We start from the raw sequence: 18,365 nt of genomic DNA, 5'->3' as shown, positions 1-18,365 counted from the left end.
GGGGCCCGCCATTGCAGGCTGCTTGAGAGAAAGCTATACGCATCTTACCATTGTGTCAATTTTTTTAAAAAATATTCTCACATCATGTGGACGGTGGACATCACAACCATTTTAAAAGAGAAAAAACCTAGAAAAACTTCTCTAAAAAATGTCTCTCTACCATTTAAAAAAACTCTAAAAAATACTTTCTCACCGTGACCAACCAGCATGCGTCACATGGCATAGCTGGTTGGCCACCATTCTACCTAGAAAAACTTCTCTAAAAAAAGTCTCTACCATTTAAAAAAACTCTAAAAAATACTTTCTCACCATGACCAACCAGCATGCGCCACATGGCATAGCTGGTTGGCCACCATTCTAGCACCTTTTAATGGGTTTAATTGCTTGCGTGAAAGTTAATTACTGTAAAATTGATGTTAGGGCATCTCCAAGAGAGACCGGCAAATTGTTTCGGTATATGTCTATTTTTGTGTCCGGACATGGTCCATGGACATGATGCGGTAGGGTGCCATCCAACCATTTCACAAATTAATCCTTATTATTTCGGTTGGGAGGAGAAAGAGAAGAGGGGACAATGCATCAGCGGAGAGAGAAAAGAGAGGAGGGCCACATGGCGGATTTTTTATGATCAAGTGAAGACACCGGTATAACTCCTTCATATTTGTCTCAGTTTTGCCAAAAAACGGACATCCGGTCCACTTCGCCAACCGATGGGTTCCTCGTTAGATGATAAAAGTTGATACAGATGATCCAGACACCACAAAATAAAAAACATAGCCTGTGCTTTCACGAGAAGCACAATACCTCCGGAAAAAAATACAATTTGTGCTTTCCAAAAATGAAAAAGCACAGTCAGTGCTTCCAAGTTCATGTTTTTTCCCTTCCGTTTTCAAGTTTCCCAAAGACAGAAGACCAAATGCTTTAAAAAAGTGAGAAGTACAACTGCACTTCCGGGTTCACGTGTTTTCTTTCGGTTTTCAATTTTTTTTCTTGTTTTCACTTTGTTCTTCAATAGAACAGATATGCAGAAGAACAAGAGCTACAAACTAGCCAAGAAACATAGAAAAGTTTTCTGTAGCTTGAGCTCCTCGAGACATATCCATCTACACTATTATTAAACAATCCAACAAGAATTACCCTACATGCACCCAGCGATTAGTCCCACAACCCCGCAAAAAACAATCAGCACCACACATCTCTAAATCTGACTGTCATCATTCATCTAATGTCTCTACTGTGTGCACTTAGCAATTTTCATTGGTTGACCGTGCTTCACCAGGAGACTATGGAAGCCTTCCCTCAGGAGACTACGGAAGCCTTCCCCACAACTGTCCAACTATCATCCCCGTGTTCCCCGGCAATCTCGCAATTCTAATTGCATCACCATCGTGTCAACACCGTCTTCTCCTGCACGGCGACCTCGCGCCACTCCACCGTGCAGTCCTGCACGATCGACGTAGCAAGCGCCCGAGAGGCTGCCCTGCCCCCTTGCAGCATGCCGGAGGTCCCCCATATCGCCAGTGCCCTGGAGCCCGCCTACGTGCCAGAAGTCCGCCAGCTCGCCAGTGCCCAGGAGCCCGTCCGCCCGCCCAGCACCCGCGCAGCCATGCCCGCCCTTCACGGCCCCTGGAACAGCTGTAATTCTTTCCTGCACTCAAGATTAGAATTTTCAGATCAGTTATACTCCACTATCTATCTTTGAAACATATCAGGCATACATAATAAGTAAGACATTCAGATGCCGTGCAGCTGCACACCATTCTAGTATGCCTCATAACATATTTCGAAAGAAAATAATGTTGCACTGCAGAATGATGCAGTTTACATCTCTAATTAATTATTTTCTATGTGGAAAATGGTTAGTGTTTTGGCTACTGCAATCTTCTAACCCACTGAAACATGCACCCTGCATTACAACTCTAGGTGAAAGATAAACAAAAAGGACGGGGCAGTGTTTTTACACATAGGAAACAAATATTGCTTATCTTTCACCTATCAGTAATATATAGCAAGAGTCTGATGTTCATATTCACATGCAGGCGATGGTATGTCATCTCCCAATCATGCGGGGCCACGCACCCCATTTCAAGATATAAGCAACAACCAATCATTGGGTACCTATCAGCAACCACTTCCTGCTTTGTTCTACTATTTCTGTTGTTGCCTCTGTGCTGAATTGCCCTGTGTGTTTATACAAACCCAAGCACCCAATTTCACGATATAAGCAACAACAGATCATTGGGTGGGTATCTGAAGGAAATATGCCCTAGAGGCAATAATAAAGTTATTATTTATTTCCTTATATCATGATAAATGTTTATTATTCATGCTAGAATTGTATTAACCGGAAACATAATACATGTGTGAATACATAGACAAACATAGTGTCACTAGTATGCCTCTACTTGACTAGCTCGTTAATCAAAGATGGTTATGTTTCCTAACCATAGACATGAGTTGTCATTTGATTAACGGGATCACATCATTAGGAGAATGATGTGATTGACTTGACCCATTCCGTTAGCATAGCACTTGATCGTTTAGTTTGTTGCTATTGCTTTCTTCACGACTTATACATGTTCCTATGACTATGAGATTATGCAACTCCCGTTACCGGAGGAACACTTTGTGTGCTACCAAACGTCACAATGTAACTGGGTGATTATAAAGGTGCTCTACAGGTGTCTTCGAAGGTACTTGTTGGGTTTGCGTATTTCGAGATTAGGATTTGTCACTCCGATTGTCGGAGAGGTATCTCTGGGCCCTCTCGGTAATACACATCACATAAGCCTTGCAAGCATTGCAACTAATAAGTTAGTTGTGGGATGATGTATTACGGAACGAGTAAAGAGACTTGCCGGTAACGAGATTGAACTAGGTATTGAGATACCGACGATCAAATCTCGGGAAAGTAACATACTGATGACAAAGGGAACAACGTATGTTGTTATGCGGTCTGACCGATAAAAGATCTTTGTAGAATATGTGGGAGCCAATATGAGCATACAGGTTCCACTATTGGTTATTGACCGGAGACGTGTCTCGGTCATGTCTACATTGTTCTCGAACCCGTAGGGTCCGCACGCTTAACGTTACGATGACAGTTTCATTATGAGTTTATATATTTTGATGTACTGAAGGTTGTTCGGAGTCCCGGATATGATCACGGACATGACGAGGAGTCTCGAAATGGTCGAGAGATAAAGATCGATATACTGGACGGCTATATTCGGACACGGGAAGTGTTTCGGGTGATTTCGGAGAAAACCGGAGTGCCGGAAGGGTTACCGGAACCCCCGGGGAAGTATTGGGCCTTAGTGGGCCTGAGGGGAGAGAGAGGGCAGCAGCCCAGGAGGTGGCGCGCCCCCTCCCATGGGGAGTCCGAATTGGACTAGGGGAGGGGGGCGCGGCCCCTCTTTCCCTCTCCCTCTCCCTCTCTTTCCTTCCCCATTCCCTCTTCCTAGTTGGACTAGGAAAGGGGAGTACTCCTACTCCTACTAGGAGGAGGACTCCCCCCTCCTTGGCGCGCCTCAAGGGCCGGCCGGCCTCCCCCTTTGCTCCTTTATATACAGGGGCAGGGGGCACCTCTAGACACACAAGTTGATCTTCGTGATCGTTCTCTTAGCCGTGTGCGGTGCCCCCCTCCACCATAATCCTCGATAATATTGTAGCGGTGCTTAGGCAAAGCCCTGCGACGGTAGAACATCAAGATCGTCACCACGCCGTCGTGCTGACGGAACTCTTCTCCGACACTTTGCTGGATCGGAGTCCGGGGATCGTCATCGAGCTGAACGTGTGCTAGAACTCAGAGGTGCCGTAGTTTCGATGCTTGATCGGTCGGGCCGTGAAGACGTACGACTACATCAACCGCGTTGTGCTAACGCTTCCGCTTCCAGACTACGAGGGTACGTAGACAACACTCTCCCCTCTCGTTGCTATGCATCACCATGATCTTGCGTGTGCGTAGGAAAATTTTGAAATTACTACGTTCCCCAACAGTATCATCATTCAGATCCTACTTTCTGCTACTGTTTTTGCTGTTGCTTCTATGCTAACTTGTGCTACTTTTATTTAAACAGACCCTAGAGAATTGAAGAGGCAGAGGAACAAAGAGTATTATGCACGCGATAGAGATGATATTCTTAAAAGACGCCGTGAAGCCCGTGAAAAGAAACAGGCTTCTACGGCACTGCTTAGTGATGAGCTAAATGTAGAGCATACACCCCTGGCCATGACCCAAGGTTAAAATGACCTTGTACTGCATGCTTATGTATTATCCATATGCTACATTATATGCTGGACTATAACTATAATGTATCATATGTTAGACCCTAATGAACTGAAGAGTCAAGATCAAGCCTATAGTGAGACGACGATTGCCGTTGTTTCTGCCGATATCAATGCCCGGGAAAATGTAACACTTACACCAGTGTCCATGTCCATTGGTAATGACGATCAACAAAGTATATCCAGCCCTTTGTGTTTATACTAACTAGTTTTTTCTTATGTACGCACATCCAAAGGAGTTAAGGAGGCAAAGGGACAGGGAGCGGTATGCACAAAACAGAGATGAAATATTAAAACGACAGCGCCTGTCTCGTGAGAAGAGAAAGGCTAGCGCTACCATCCTGAACGACGATACCACTGTATCACGCACCCACACTAGCTAGAGGACAATCCGGCGTCACCCAGCTCCAGAAAATTAGATGTGCGAGTGCTACTATTCTTACCTCATCAAATATGCCCATAAATGCAGGGTACTCATGCGATACTGCAAATCTCTTGTAGGCTTATCAAATATACCAAACTCATCTCAATGACATGAACGTGTTCCCCACTACAAGGAGAACAACTTAGCACACGAAGATGAATCCAATTGGTTGCACAGGAATGATGCGTATCAGTTGCAACAAGTATCAGGACGACTTAGAGCTGTTGCTATTCCACTTGCCAGTAAAATTCAACCAATTGGATCCATCCTCATAGATGCACAAGGTATTTTAAACTGGCTTTGGTACATAGTGTTCCACGCATTCTGACTGTAATAAGCTTTTGGATGAAATTAATTGTGAATGCAGGGCCTCACATCCCACTTTCAGGGGTCAGGGTGCACCAACTCAGCACAATACGTGGCCCAGATTGCACAATTGAAGATGCAGGTTACTTTGTCGATTTAATTATGTTGCACATGTGTCGACAGTGTTTATTTTAACCAAAATAATCTGGGTTCTCTTTCCTTTGTGCAGTTATAGAGCCTTTTACCAGCTCCAGGCAACATGAGATTACACCGGATAATGATAATAGAGGCCCTGCTGAAGCGTCTCCGCATGGTACTGACTATCCTACACCCACTATGAATACCAATATTCTTATGCTCTACTGATCTTATGGATTTCCACATTAGGCAACGACCATGCGGATGACCCTTATGGAATTTTTTAGCCCGTTGTTGAACAAACCATTTTAGCAAGTGCGTTATATATAATTGTTGTTCACATATCAAATTCTTCATCAATAAATTTCTGGCACTTATGATCAGTCAATGAATTGCCTACAAGACTGCTTGGAACCACTGCCTAACGAAGAACCTGCATACCATGAGCCTGATGAAGAAGCTAGAATATTTATGGAACAAGGTATGCCCATTATGTGATTACCAATTTAGCACACTTAGATGCACGTCTTATTAATATGATTGGTAATCTAATACATGTCCTCTTCTGTGCTAGGTGTTGCTTTCGAATCGTACCAACTTGAACGCAATACTACACGAGCACCACCCATTTCAAATACTGATGACATCATATACCGTAACCTACCTACAAAGCACCATGTCCTCAGAAAGGTTGCGGACTGCCACCATTGCGGGGCTTTGCGTTTTCCATTCGAGGGGCCAACATTTTGCTGCAGAAAAGGAAAAGTCGGTATATTTACTCCAGAGGTTCCAGAAGAATTAAAACGGTTGTTTACAAGTCAAGACGATGAGGATGCTAAATATTTCAAAGAGCATATACGATATTTCAACTCGCACTTCTCCTTCACAAGTCTAGGAGTCACCCTTGATCGCCGAGTAAGCACTGCGGCAGGAACTGACGTGTATACATTCCGTGCGTGTGGTGGGCTATACCACGCTCTTGATGATCCACTAGTAGAAAACAGGGCTTTGGTCCAGGCCGGGTCAGCTCATTAGTCCCGGTTCAGTCCAGAACCGGGACCAATGTGGGCATTGGTCCCGGTTCGTGAGCCCAGGGGCCCGGCCGGGCCACGTGGGCCATTGGTCCCGGTTCATCTGGACCTTTTGGTCCTGGTTGGTGGGACGAACTGGGACCAATGGGCCTCGCTCCTGGCCCACCACCATTGGTCCCGGTTGGTGGCTTGAACCGGGACCAAAGGCTCCCCTTTAGTCCCGGCTCATGTCACCAACCGGGACCAATGAGGTGCCTATATATACCCCTCGCTCGCGAGCAGAGCACCCCAGTGCTCTGTTTTTCTCTGGCCGAGGGGGAGAGGGCTTGGTGGTGCTCTAGCTCACCTCCTATGCACACAAGGTGTTCGATGGAATGCCCGAGCCACACTACTTAAGCTTTCTCCTCTCCAAGCTCGACCTCCAAGCTCCATTTTCCATAATATTTGTCTAGGTTTAGCGGTCCGTCACGCCCCGTCCCCGTCTTCACCGCCGTCGATCACCCGCGCCGAGCTCATCGCCGGCACCACCGTGGTGAGCCTCTTGTTCTTATCTTCTTTCTGAAAAAAAAAATATTCTTACTTGTATGTTTACATAGATACTTGTATTATTTTCTTACTTTTATTATTGCATCTTATATAGTGCGATGATTTTGGTATCCGCCCCCGTCGGCCCTCGTCCTATCTATGATTCGGATGTGGTATATATATTATCTTTATAACTATTGGTTCATTTATTGTTTATGAAAATTATGCCGACCAACGTGACATAGATTTTATTTATGTAGGATGTATGTGAATCGGAAATGCCAACCGACCCTATTGTCGAGAGGTTAAATTTAGTTGAAGAAGAAAACAATTTGTTGAAGGAAAAAATAAAAAAAATTGAGGAGGAGAAGATGATATTGGAGTTGCATGTTGCGGATGTCGTCGATGATCACAAGATTAAGATGGATGCAATGCGCTTGAAGATTAGAAAGATTAGAAAATATGCCATTCATACCGAGGCTTGGTATCATTATGCCGTTGGATCAATTGTTACCTTGGTTGCGATTATGATCGCATTTGTTTTTGCATTAAAATGTTTTACATAGTTTCAATGTATGGTTTAATTAATTAGATGCTCTGGAGAGCCATATGTTGTTAGATGAGAACTATGTATGCACTTTGGTTTTAATGTGATGATGAACTTCTATTAATTTGGACACTTAATTATATATAATGCATGCAAAGGATAACGAATTGTCCGACAGTACATACGCAGCAAAGAAGGTCGTATGCCCTCTAGGATTGGAGGTGGAGAAGATACATGCATGCCCTAATGACTGCATCCTCTACCGCGGTGCATACAAGGATCTGAACGCATACCCGGTATGCGGTGCATTGCGGTATAAGATCAAACGAGATGACCCTAGTGATGTTGACAGCGAGCCCCCAGGAAGAGGGTTCCTACGAAGGTGATGCGGTATGCTCCTATAATACCACGGTTGAAACGTCTGTTTAGAAACGAAGAGCATGCCAAGTTGATGTGATGGCACAGTGAGAACCAAAAGAAAGATGGGAAGTTGAGAGCACCCGTTGACGGGTCGCAGTGGAGAAAAATCGAGAGAAAGTACTGAGATGAGTTTGCAAAGGACCCAAGGAATGTATGGTTTGCTTTAAGCGCGGATGGCATTAATCCTTTCGGGGAGCAGAGCAGCAATCACAGCACCTGGCCCGTGACTCTATGTATGTATGACCTTCCTCCTTGGATGTGCATGAAGCGGAAGTTCATTATGATGCCAGTTCTCATCCAAGGCCCTAAGCAACCCGGCAACGAAATTGATGTGTACCTAAGGCCATTAGTTGAAGAACTTTTACAGCTGTGGAATGGAAACGGTGTACGTACGTGGGATGAGCACAGACATGAGGAATTTAACCTTAAGGCGTTGCTGTTCGTGACCATCAACGATTGGCCCGCTCTCAGTAACCTTTCAGGACAGACAAACAAAGGATACCACGCATGCACGCACTGTTTAGATGACACTGAAAGTATATACCTGGACAAATGCAGGAAGAATGTGTACCTGGGCCATCATCGATTTCTTCCGACCAACCATCAATGTCGAAAGAAAGGCAAGCATTTCAAAGGCGAGGCAGATCACCGGAAGAAGCCCGCCATGCGCACCGGTGATCACGTGCTTGCTATGGTCAATGATTTACGCTACGTAATCTTTGGAAAGGGTCCCAGTGGACTAGCTGTTCCGAATGACGCTGAGGGACACGCACCCATGTGGAAGAAGAAATCTATATTTTGGGACCTACCCTACTGGAAAGACCTAGAGGTACGCTCCTCAATCAACGTGATGCACGTGATGAAGAACCTTTGCGTGAACCTGCTAGGCTTCTTGGGCGTGTATGGGAAGACAAAAGATACACCTGAGGCACGGGTGGACCTGCAACATTTGCACGAAAAAGACGGCATGCCTCTGAAGCAGTATAAAGGTCCTGCCAGCTATGCTCTTACGAAAGAAGAGAAAGAAATCTTCTTTGAATGCCTGCTCAGTATGAAGGTCATGACTGGCTTCTCGTCGAATATAAAGGGAATAATAAATATGCCAGAGAAAAAGTTTCAGAACCTAAAGTCTCATGACTGCCACGTGATTATGATGCAACTTCTTCCAGTTGCATTGAGGGGGCTTCTACCGGAAAACGTCCGATTAGCCATTGTGAAGCTATGTGCATTTCTCAATGCAATCTCTCAGAAGGTGATCGGTCCAGAAATCGTACCAAGGCTAAGGAGTAATGTGGCGCAATGTCTTGTCAGTTTCGAGCTGGTGTTCCCACCATCCTTCTTCAATATCATGACGCACGTCCTAGTTCATCTAGTCGACGAGATTGTCATCCTGGGTCCCGTATTTCTACACAATATGTTCCCCTTTGAGAGGTTCATGGGATTCCTAAAGAAATATGTCCGTAACCACGCTAGGCCAGAAGGAAGCATCTCCATGGGCCATCAAACAGAGGATGTTATCGGGTTTTGTGTTGACTTCATTCCTGGCCTTAACAAGATAGGTCTCTCTAAATCACGGTATGAGGGGAGACTGACTGGAAAAGGCACTCTTGGAAGAGACTCAATAATATGCATGGACGGATATTCTTGGTCTCAAGCAAACTACACAGTTCTACAGAACTCTACCTTGGTGACCCCGTATGTCGATGAACACAAGAACAGTCTGTGCTCCAAACACCCGGAGCAGTGCGACGACTGGATTACATGTGAACACATCAGGACTTTCAGCAGTTGGTCGGAAACACGTCTCAGAGGTGACAACACTGTTTGTGATGAGTTGTACTTGTTGTCCAGGGGACCATCTTTGACTGTATTGACTTACAAAGGATACGAGATAAATGGGAATACATTTTACACGATCGCCCAAGATCAAAAGAGCACCAACCAAAACAGCGGTGTCCGCTTTGATGCAGCAACCGAGAGCGGAAAGGACACATATTATGGTTACATAGTGGAGATATGGGAACTTGACTACGGACCTGATTTTAAGGTCCCTTTGTTTAAGTGCAAATGGGTCAATCTGTTAGGCGGCGGGGTACAGGTAGACCCATAGTACGGAATGACAACAGTGGATCTGAAAAATCTTGGGTACACTGACGAACCGTTCGTCCTAGCCAATGATGTGGCACAGGTTATCTATGTGAAGGACATGTCTACCAAACCGAGAAAAAGAAAACATAAGGAAGCGAATACATCATACGATGAGCCAAAGCGCCACATAGTTCTTTCAGGAAAAAGGGACATCCTAGGAGTGGACGGCAAGACAGACATGTCTGAAGATTATGAAAAGTTTCATGAAATTCCTCCCTTCAATTTCAAGACTGACCCAAGCATCCTGATAAACAATGAAGATTATCCATGGTTACGGCGCAATAAGCAAATGACACAAGCGAAGAAAAAGTGAAGACTTTCTCCCGCAGCTATTATGATGATACCATGCCAACTTTGTAACACACGAACATGCTACCATTGTCCGTTTTGTACATGCACATGCTATGTGGGTGAAATTATGATACCATGCCAACTTTCAACTTTTTCAGAGTTCATTTGAAATGCTTTCATGTCTTATGGTTCGGCCCTCGTAATACCATGACCATTAGTACCTGGCCCATGCCAACTTTCAACTTTCTAAAACTAATGGCACTAACAGAAAGTTTATAATTTTGCTCCTCGCCCCTAGCCCATGACCATTATTCCCGGTTTGTGCCACAAACCGGGACTAAAGAGTTGGTCCTCGTTGCGGGCAGAGTTTAGTCCCACCTCGCCAACCGAAGGGGGCTCACACCGGTTTATAAGCCCTTCCCTCTCTGCCTTGTTGAGCTCCTCTCAAAGTGAAAATAGATGCCCTAATAGAGAAAAGTTTAACCTAAATTCATAGTGAATTTTTTGAAATTCATAGAAATTTACTAGGAATTTAGGTTGAATTTTCTCTATAAGCGCATCTATTCTCATTTTTTTAGTAAGTTAATCACAAACTTGTGATTCAAACAATTTTCAAAGAATTCAAATTTTAACTATTCAAATTAGAAAACTAATGGCACTAACAGAAAATTTATAATTTTTCTAAAACTAATGGCACTAACAGAAAGTTTATAATTTTGCTAACCTAAAAGCAAACAGAATTAAAAATTAAAGCAAAAAACAAATCAAAAAATAGTAAAAAAACTATTTTTATAGTAAAGTTAATCACAAAATAAAATAAATAAAGCAACAAAGAAAACAAAAAAACTAAAAAAAGTGTTTTCAAATTTGAAAACTAATGGCACTAACAGAAAGTTTATAATTTTTCTAAAACTAAAAGCAGCGGCCTTTGGTCTCGGTTGGTGGCACCAACCGGGACTAAAGGGGGGCATTGGTCACGGTTGGTGCCATGAACCGTGACCAATGCCTTAGCTATATAAGCAACACTTGGGAAATTTTCACCATTTCCCTCGCCAGTTGCCCCGACGACGCTGAGCTCATCGACGTCGCTAGGCTGCCCCGACGCCGTCCGCCGCCCCTGCCATCGCCCATGCCTCGCCGTCGCGTCTCCGTCACCGTCGCCGAGCCCGCACGCCCCTGCCCTTGCCCCGAGCGGGCCTCCGCCGTCCCCGAGCCTAGCTTCTTCCTCGTCGCCGACGCCACCTCGCGGTGAGCGCCGCCCCGTTCCCCTGCTCCTCCCCCTGTACTGGCTGCTGTCGCCGCCGCGCGCTGCCATCGCGCCGCCGCCCCTGCCCTTCGCTGCCGCCGCGCGCCGCCCCTGCCCTTCGCTGCCGCCGCACGCCGCCCCGCCGCACGCCGTCCCTACCCTTCGCTGCCGCCGCGCGCCGCCCCTGCCCTGCCGTGCCGCCGCCCCTGCCCTTCATTTTTTTAAGTTTAATTTTTTGTTCATATATATATATATAATGTATATGTGTATGTACGTATGTGGCTATGTGTATGTATATGTTCATAGAAAATTTTGTATAATGTATATCTGTATGTATAATGTTCATATACAATGTATAATTAATGTATATGTGTGTGTTAGTTTAATTTTTTTGTTCATAGAATTTTTTTTCATATATATATAGAAAGTTTTTTGTTCATATATAGAAAGTTAGAAGAAAATTTAGAATATGCTAAAATTTATAAGAAAAAGAAGGATAGGAAAGAAGAAAATAAGAAGAGGAAAGAAAGAAGAAGAGGAGAGGAAAAGAAAAGGAGAAATAAATAAGAAGAGGAAAAAAGAAGGAAAAGAAGAGGTGAAGAAGAAAGGAATAGTGGAGAGGAAGAGAAAATAGAATATTCTATTTTCTCTTCTTCTCCACTATTCCTTTCTTCTTCTCCTCTTTTTTTCTTCGATCTTCTCCTCTAGCTATTCCTTTCTTCTTCTCCTCTTTCTTCTTCTTCTTCTTCTTCTTCTTAATTTTTATTGGGAACGAGGGTTTCGAGGATCGCCGAGGAGTCGAGGGTCGGGAACTAGGGTAGAGGGCGAGGGTCGTTAAGGGGTCAAGGGTCGAGGGTTTCAGGGTCGAGGGTTCGAGGGTTCTATAGGGTCGAGGGATCGAGGCTCGAGGGTTCCAGGGTCGTCTAGGGGTCAAGGGTTCCAGGGTCGTCGAGGGTTCGAGGGGTCGAGGATCGCCGAGGGGTCGAGAGAGGTTTCCTAGTGGTATTGAAGAAATCCATGGCTTCATCATTAGCCGGAAGTAACCAGGGCATGACGAAGTCCTCCAAAGTTATTTTGGAATGGTGTCCCCGATAGGATACTTTGCCTTTTTGTATGAATTTCAGCAAAGGCCTTCCAAATAACGATATTTGGAAGGTTCTTTCTGAACTTTGTACCAAAAAGCGAATTATCCTATCTAGGACTCCGTTCCAAAATAACTTTGGAGAGCTTCGTACCATCATGCACCTGTTACTTTCGCCTAATGATGAAGACATGGTTTTGTTGAATCCTTTGACACTAGGCAACCTCCCGACCCCTCGGCGATCCTCTCGAACATGAGAGGAATAAGAGGATAAAAAGAGAAGAGGAAGAAGAAAAAAAAAGAGGAGAAGAAAGAATAGAGGAGTTCTTCTCCTCTATTCTTTCTTCTCCTCTTTTTTTTCTTCTTCTTCCTCTTTGTTTTATCGGGAACGAGGGTCGTCGAGGGACATAGATGTAGTGTCGTCGTTGTCGATATACCCCCTCCCGATAGCTTCAACACGTGGGGGGGGGGTCGATATTACCCCCTCCTTGAAGCGTTCTCGAGGCCACCCCAAACCCTTGAAGCATTGTCGAGGCCACCCCAAACCCTAGAGAAGCAGCGTCGAGGCCACTAATTAATATATATGATTCCTTACTATGATTAGGTAGCTAGTTCTACGTTTGCCACTAATATATGCATCTGTCATGTTTGAATAATAATTGCCATGTTGTAAATATTTGTAGAAACTATGGACACCGCCCGAGACGAAGCAAAAGAAGCATTGTTGAGGGACATAATCGCAGAAGGAAGTGATGCCGTCTCGTTGTTTCTCAACGATACCGATGGTCTGGAAGGAGAGGGTGAAGAAGCTGGCTACGGTGACCTAATGCCGGTGCAAGAAGAAGAACATGAGGACGGCTCCGGTGACCCAATGCCGGTGCAAGAAGGAGACCGTGATGATGGCTCCGGTGACCGAACCGAGTCCGGCCAGGTATATATATTACTTAAGCCTGTGCTGACTAGATAATTGATGCATTCATTGTTTTGGTATGTACACATATTAATTAAGTCTTTGTTCTTTTTTCTAGCCCTCCGGATCGAGCACAACTTCGGTAAAGAGACGAGGCCCGAAGAAAAAGTTGAGCTCATATGAAAGGTTTGAGATCATAGCAATCGCGCCCGACGGCCAACCGATTGAACCCATCCGAACAAAGAACGCATTTGTTGCTCAGTGCGGGGTTCTGGTTAGGGACAAGATCCCGATCAGCATCCAACAATGGTTTAAGCCGGCTACAGAAGACCCTGAGGTGTCTTATGTCAATGATATGCACAAAAATGATCTTTGGACTGAGCTGAAGTCAAATTTCACCCTACCGCCAGAGAATAATCCAGAGAAGCCAGTTAAAGAGCAATTAATCAAGTCTTTTGCTCTTAAGAGGATGGCAGAACTATTCAGGAGGTGGAAGAAAGAGCTGAATAAGTTTGTCGAAAATAATGAAACACCAGAATTCAAGGGCAGATATGAGAAGATTAGAGATCACTGGCCCACATTTGTGGCCCACAAGACATCGGAAAAGAGTAAGAAGATGTCTGCGACAAACAAGCAAAATGCTGCGAAGAAGAAGCATCACCATCGCAGGGGTCAGGTGGCTACCTCGTAGCCCGGCCTAAGTGGGCCAAGACTGAGAATGATCTGGTTGATAAAGGGATCGAACCAGAGACAATTAACTGGCCAGACCGTTGCCGGACTTGGTTCTTCGGGGCTGGCGGAACCTTGGACCCTGTAACAGGGAAGTGCATTTGGACGAACGATCAAATGGACAAACCAGTCAGGAAGCTTCAGCAGTATATCGAAGCAGCTCACAATGGCCCTCGGGAATCCTGAGCACCCTGGACAGACACGAGGCACGCCAGGCTCCATTCCGTGGAAGGTTGGGTTTCCGGACGCAGGCGGTTACAAATCCCATGAGAGGAGGAAAAAAGTGCAACAGACCCAAATGCAGGCGCTGCAAGCAAGGGTACAAGCGATAGAGGAACGAGAAGCAAATCGCAGCAAACGTACTGCCGAAGTTTCCCCCGATGCTACCCCGCCATCTCAGCGCAGAAGCAGCGTGGCTTCCACCGAGCTGCTTCAGCCGGAGCATGCCTTGACGACTCCTGCCAGCTATCCCGTGGATGCTATCACGGAGTCTCAAAATTGCCACCTTATGACGCAATGGATGAATTTGAAGGTCAAGGCGGCTGTTGGCTCTGTTTATCCTACTGAACCCGACGCAACTTTTCACTGCCAACCGATTCCAGAAGGATATGCTAGGGTGATGGTGGATGAAATAACGGAGGGATTTGAGGACCTCCAGCTTGACCACCCTACCGGTGAAGGGGAGACTAGGCTGGGGTCTGCTCTGAAGACTCCATGCCTATGGCGGAAGGAGCTCATCAACCTTCCGAACTGGACGCCTCCGTCTCCTCCGCCTCCTCCGGCAAGTCAGGGCACTCCGCCTCCTCCACAGCCTCCTCCTCCGGCGAGTCAGGGCACTCCGCCTCCTCCACCGCCTCCTCCTCCGGTGAGTGACGATCAGGGCACTCAACCGGCTCCTTCTCCAGTGCGTGGCGGCACTCCACCTCCTTCTCCTCCTGCGCCGACGCGCCCGAGCAGCCAGCCTCCTCCTTCTCCACCTCGTCAGCAAGGGCGGAAGAGACCTGCCGCCGCTCCGGCTACTCCGGCGCGTCGTAGTCCTTCTCCTCCGCCTCGTAAGCAAGTAAAGAAGACAACCGCCCCGTCTGCTCGGCCGGCGTCTAGCAGTACAGCCAGAGGCGGGAGGACATACAGATTCGGTCCTTCTCTGAAGACTCCAGAGAAGTTACCATACGAGAGGACCCCGGAGGAGAACGCCGAGATCGCGTGAACCGAAGTGGATGACTGGTTTCAAGGGTTGAAAGCAAAGAGACATCCACCTCCGGAGGAGAAGGTAGATCCGGTGAAAGGGAAGCACACTCTGGCTGCCCTGACAAAACCACCCAAGTCTCCGCCGAAAATTTGTTAGTGCGAGGGAGTACTACTGCTTCAAGCTACAAGTCAGGAAGAAGCTTTTTAACATCATCTTGTTTGGAGGCCGCCTTTTCCAACAGTGGGCTGTTGACATGTATATCAAGATTGAGACTATGCGGCTTGATTGGTACTCAAAGCCGGAAAATCAAAAGGTTATACGTGCCGACCTCTACTAGGTAACGTGCTTGTGTTTAATTTAATGCATCATAATACAACGACGAAGTGGCTACGACCCATGCTTTTCCGTAACTTGGTATACTATTGTAGGGTCTTGTTGACACCGCCGTTGCCGGCGAGTCACGCGGTGATCGAATTGGCAAAAGAATCATGCTGCCACGTACATTTCCTGGTGGTGATCGCGACATGCAGCGGAGGTTCCTGGATGTGATGGCAATAGTGCAGCGGTGGGGTAAACCGGATTATTTTATCACGATGACTTGCAATCCCTATTGGGAGGAGATAACCGAAAAATTGTTGCCTGGACAACTCCCACAGGACCGTCCAGACCTGGTGGCAAGAGTATACAAAGCTAAATAGCGAGATATGATGGACTTACTAACTAAAGGTTAGCATTTCGGAGAAGTCGCAGCTTATGTACATGTCACGGAGTTTCAGAAGCGAGGTCTCCTGCATGAGCACATACTTCTGATCATGAAAGCAAACAGCAAGTTAGAGACCCCAAATGACTATGATGGGGTGATATGTGCTGAGATACCGGACAAAGAGAAACACCCCATTCTACATGATCTGGTCGTCAAACACATGCTGCACGGACCGTGTGGTGAGTTGAAAAAAAGTTGCCCCTGCATGATTGATGGACAGTGCCGGTTTCATTACCCGCGAGATTTTTGTGATGCCACACAACAAGGAAAAGACTCATATCCCATCTACAGGAGGCGGGACGATGGGCGTCGAATTAGGATCAGAGGAGAAGATTTGGACAATAGATGGGTGGTCCCTTACAACCCTTCACTGCTTATGCGATACAACTGCCACATTAATGTATAGGCATGCTCGAGCATCAAGACAGTCAAGTACTTGTTCAAATACATCTACAAAGGGCATGACAGGACATCCTTTGCATTCGAGCAGGATATCATCAACGATGGTGGAATCATCAATGAAATCCGACAATATAGGGATGCAGGCTATGTATCTCCCCGGAGGCTATTTACAGGATTTTTCGGTTCAAAATGTTTGGTGTCAGTCCATCTGTGCTACAGCTCCAGCTTCATTTGCCAAACATGCATACAATTGCGTTTAAAGCTTCTGAAAATCTAGAAGATATTGTCGCTCGACCATCTTCTTCCAAGTCCATGCTTACAGAGTAGTTTGAGATGAACCGAAAATTTCCAGCAGCACGGAAATGGTTGTATAGAGAGTTTCCAGAACATTATAGATGGGTAGCTGGAAAAAAGATGTCACAGAATAGAAGAAATAAGAGAGCACAGATTAGAAGACTTGTGTATGCACACCCTGCTGAAGGAGAGAGGTACTGCTTGCGTGTGCTCCTAAGTCATGTCCGGGGTGCCACTTCATTTGATGATTTGAAAACAGTAAATGGCAAGCCATGCATTTCCTTCAGGGAGGCATGTGAGCACTTAGGCCACATTGAGCACGATAGGAGTCTTGATGATTGCATGACGGAGGCTACCACATTTCAGATGCCTTGTGTCTTAAGACGGTTATTTGCAACTATACTGGTATTCTGCGAGGCAACAGAAATCCGACAGATGTGGGACAAACATCTGGCAGCAATGTCCGAGGACTACGGTCGTAATCAATCCAATGAGGCAATACTTGAGCAGATGGTCCTCAGAGATATTAGGGATATGTTGCAATCCATGGGAAAGGATATTACAAACTATGGACTTCTGGAATTGGTTGAGACTGATGGTTCTTATGACGGCGAGTACAGAGAGGTAACAGAGGAGAGGCAAATCAGCGTGGACAAAGAGCATCTAGATTTATTTACCAGTTTGAACACTGAGCAACTGGCTGGTTCCAATGACATAATGGATCATGTGGTGAACCAAAAAAGCCAGGTATTCTTTGTTGATGGTCCAGGCGGCACTAGGAAGACATACTTGTACAAGGCATTGCTTGCAAAGGTGCGTTCGATGGGAAAAATAGCCATCGTAACTGTTACATCAGGTATTGCGGCATCAATAATGCGTGGAGGATGAACAACACACTCCAGGTTCAAAATTCCAATCAACTCACTGATAACAACATGTGTAGTTTCACAAAGCAGAGTGGTACAGCTGAGTTGCTTAAACAAGCGTCTTTGATAATTTGGGATGAAGTCGCTATGACAAAACCTTAAGCAGTTGAGATGCTTGATAGATCACTACATGATATAATGGAAAGTCATTTGCCGTTTGGGGGAAAGGTTGTCGTCTTTGGTGGTGATTTCAGGCAGGTCCTTCCTATTGTGACACGTGGGACAAGAGAACAGATAACGGATGCTACACTTCTGAGATCCTATTTGTGGGATAAGACACGCAAGATAAGGCTCACGCGCAACATGCGGGCACAGTCTGATCCTTGGTTCTCCGAATACCTCCTAAGGATCGGCAATGGAACGGAACAGACAATTGGAGATGACTATGTTCGTCTCCTGACGACATTGTGATCGGCTATACCGAGGATGAAAAATCCATTAACACACTCATCGAAGATGTCTTCCCATCGTTGCATGCCAATGCTAGATCAAGAGAGTACATGTGGGCACGTGCAATTCTTTTGACCAAGAACGATCATGTGGATGATCTGAATGACAAGATGATCTCAAGGTTTCCAGGCAAAGAAAATTTATACCATAGCTTTGACTCAACCGAGGATGACTTGCAGAATAATTACACAATTGATTTTCTGAACTCGATCACACCAAATGGCTTGCCGCCGCATGTACTGAGATTAAAGGTCAACT

General features: G+C 45.7%; 1 protein-coding gene across 1 annotated transcript; it reads left to right on the top strand.

The window, feature by feature from the left end:
- The first annotated feature begins 17,190 nt into the window (after positions 1–17,190).
- On the top strand, positions 17,191–18,068 carry LOC147961303 (uncharacterized). Its single transcript, XM_087533753.1, has 2 exons — positions 17,191–17,587; positions 17,764–18,068. The coding sequence occupies exons 1-2, from the start codon at positions 17,191–17,193 to the stop codon at positions 18,066–18,068; spliced, it is 702 nt and encodes a 233-aa protein (XP_087389879.1).
- Positions 18,069–18,365: the final 297 nt, after the last annotated feature.

Source organism: Triticum urartu, chromosome 7A (assembly GCF_056163025.1).
Source record: "Triticum urartu cultivar PI428250 chromosome 7A, HENAU_Tu73, whole genome shotgun sequence".
NCBI lineage: Eukaryota > Viridiplantae > Streptophyta > Magnoliopsida > Poales > Poaceae > Triticum > Triticum urartu.
The sequence above is the reverse complement of the archived record's forward strand: the minus strand, read 5'-3'. Positions and strand labels throughout refer to the sequence as shown.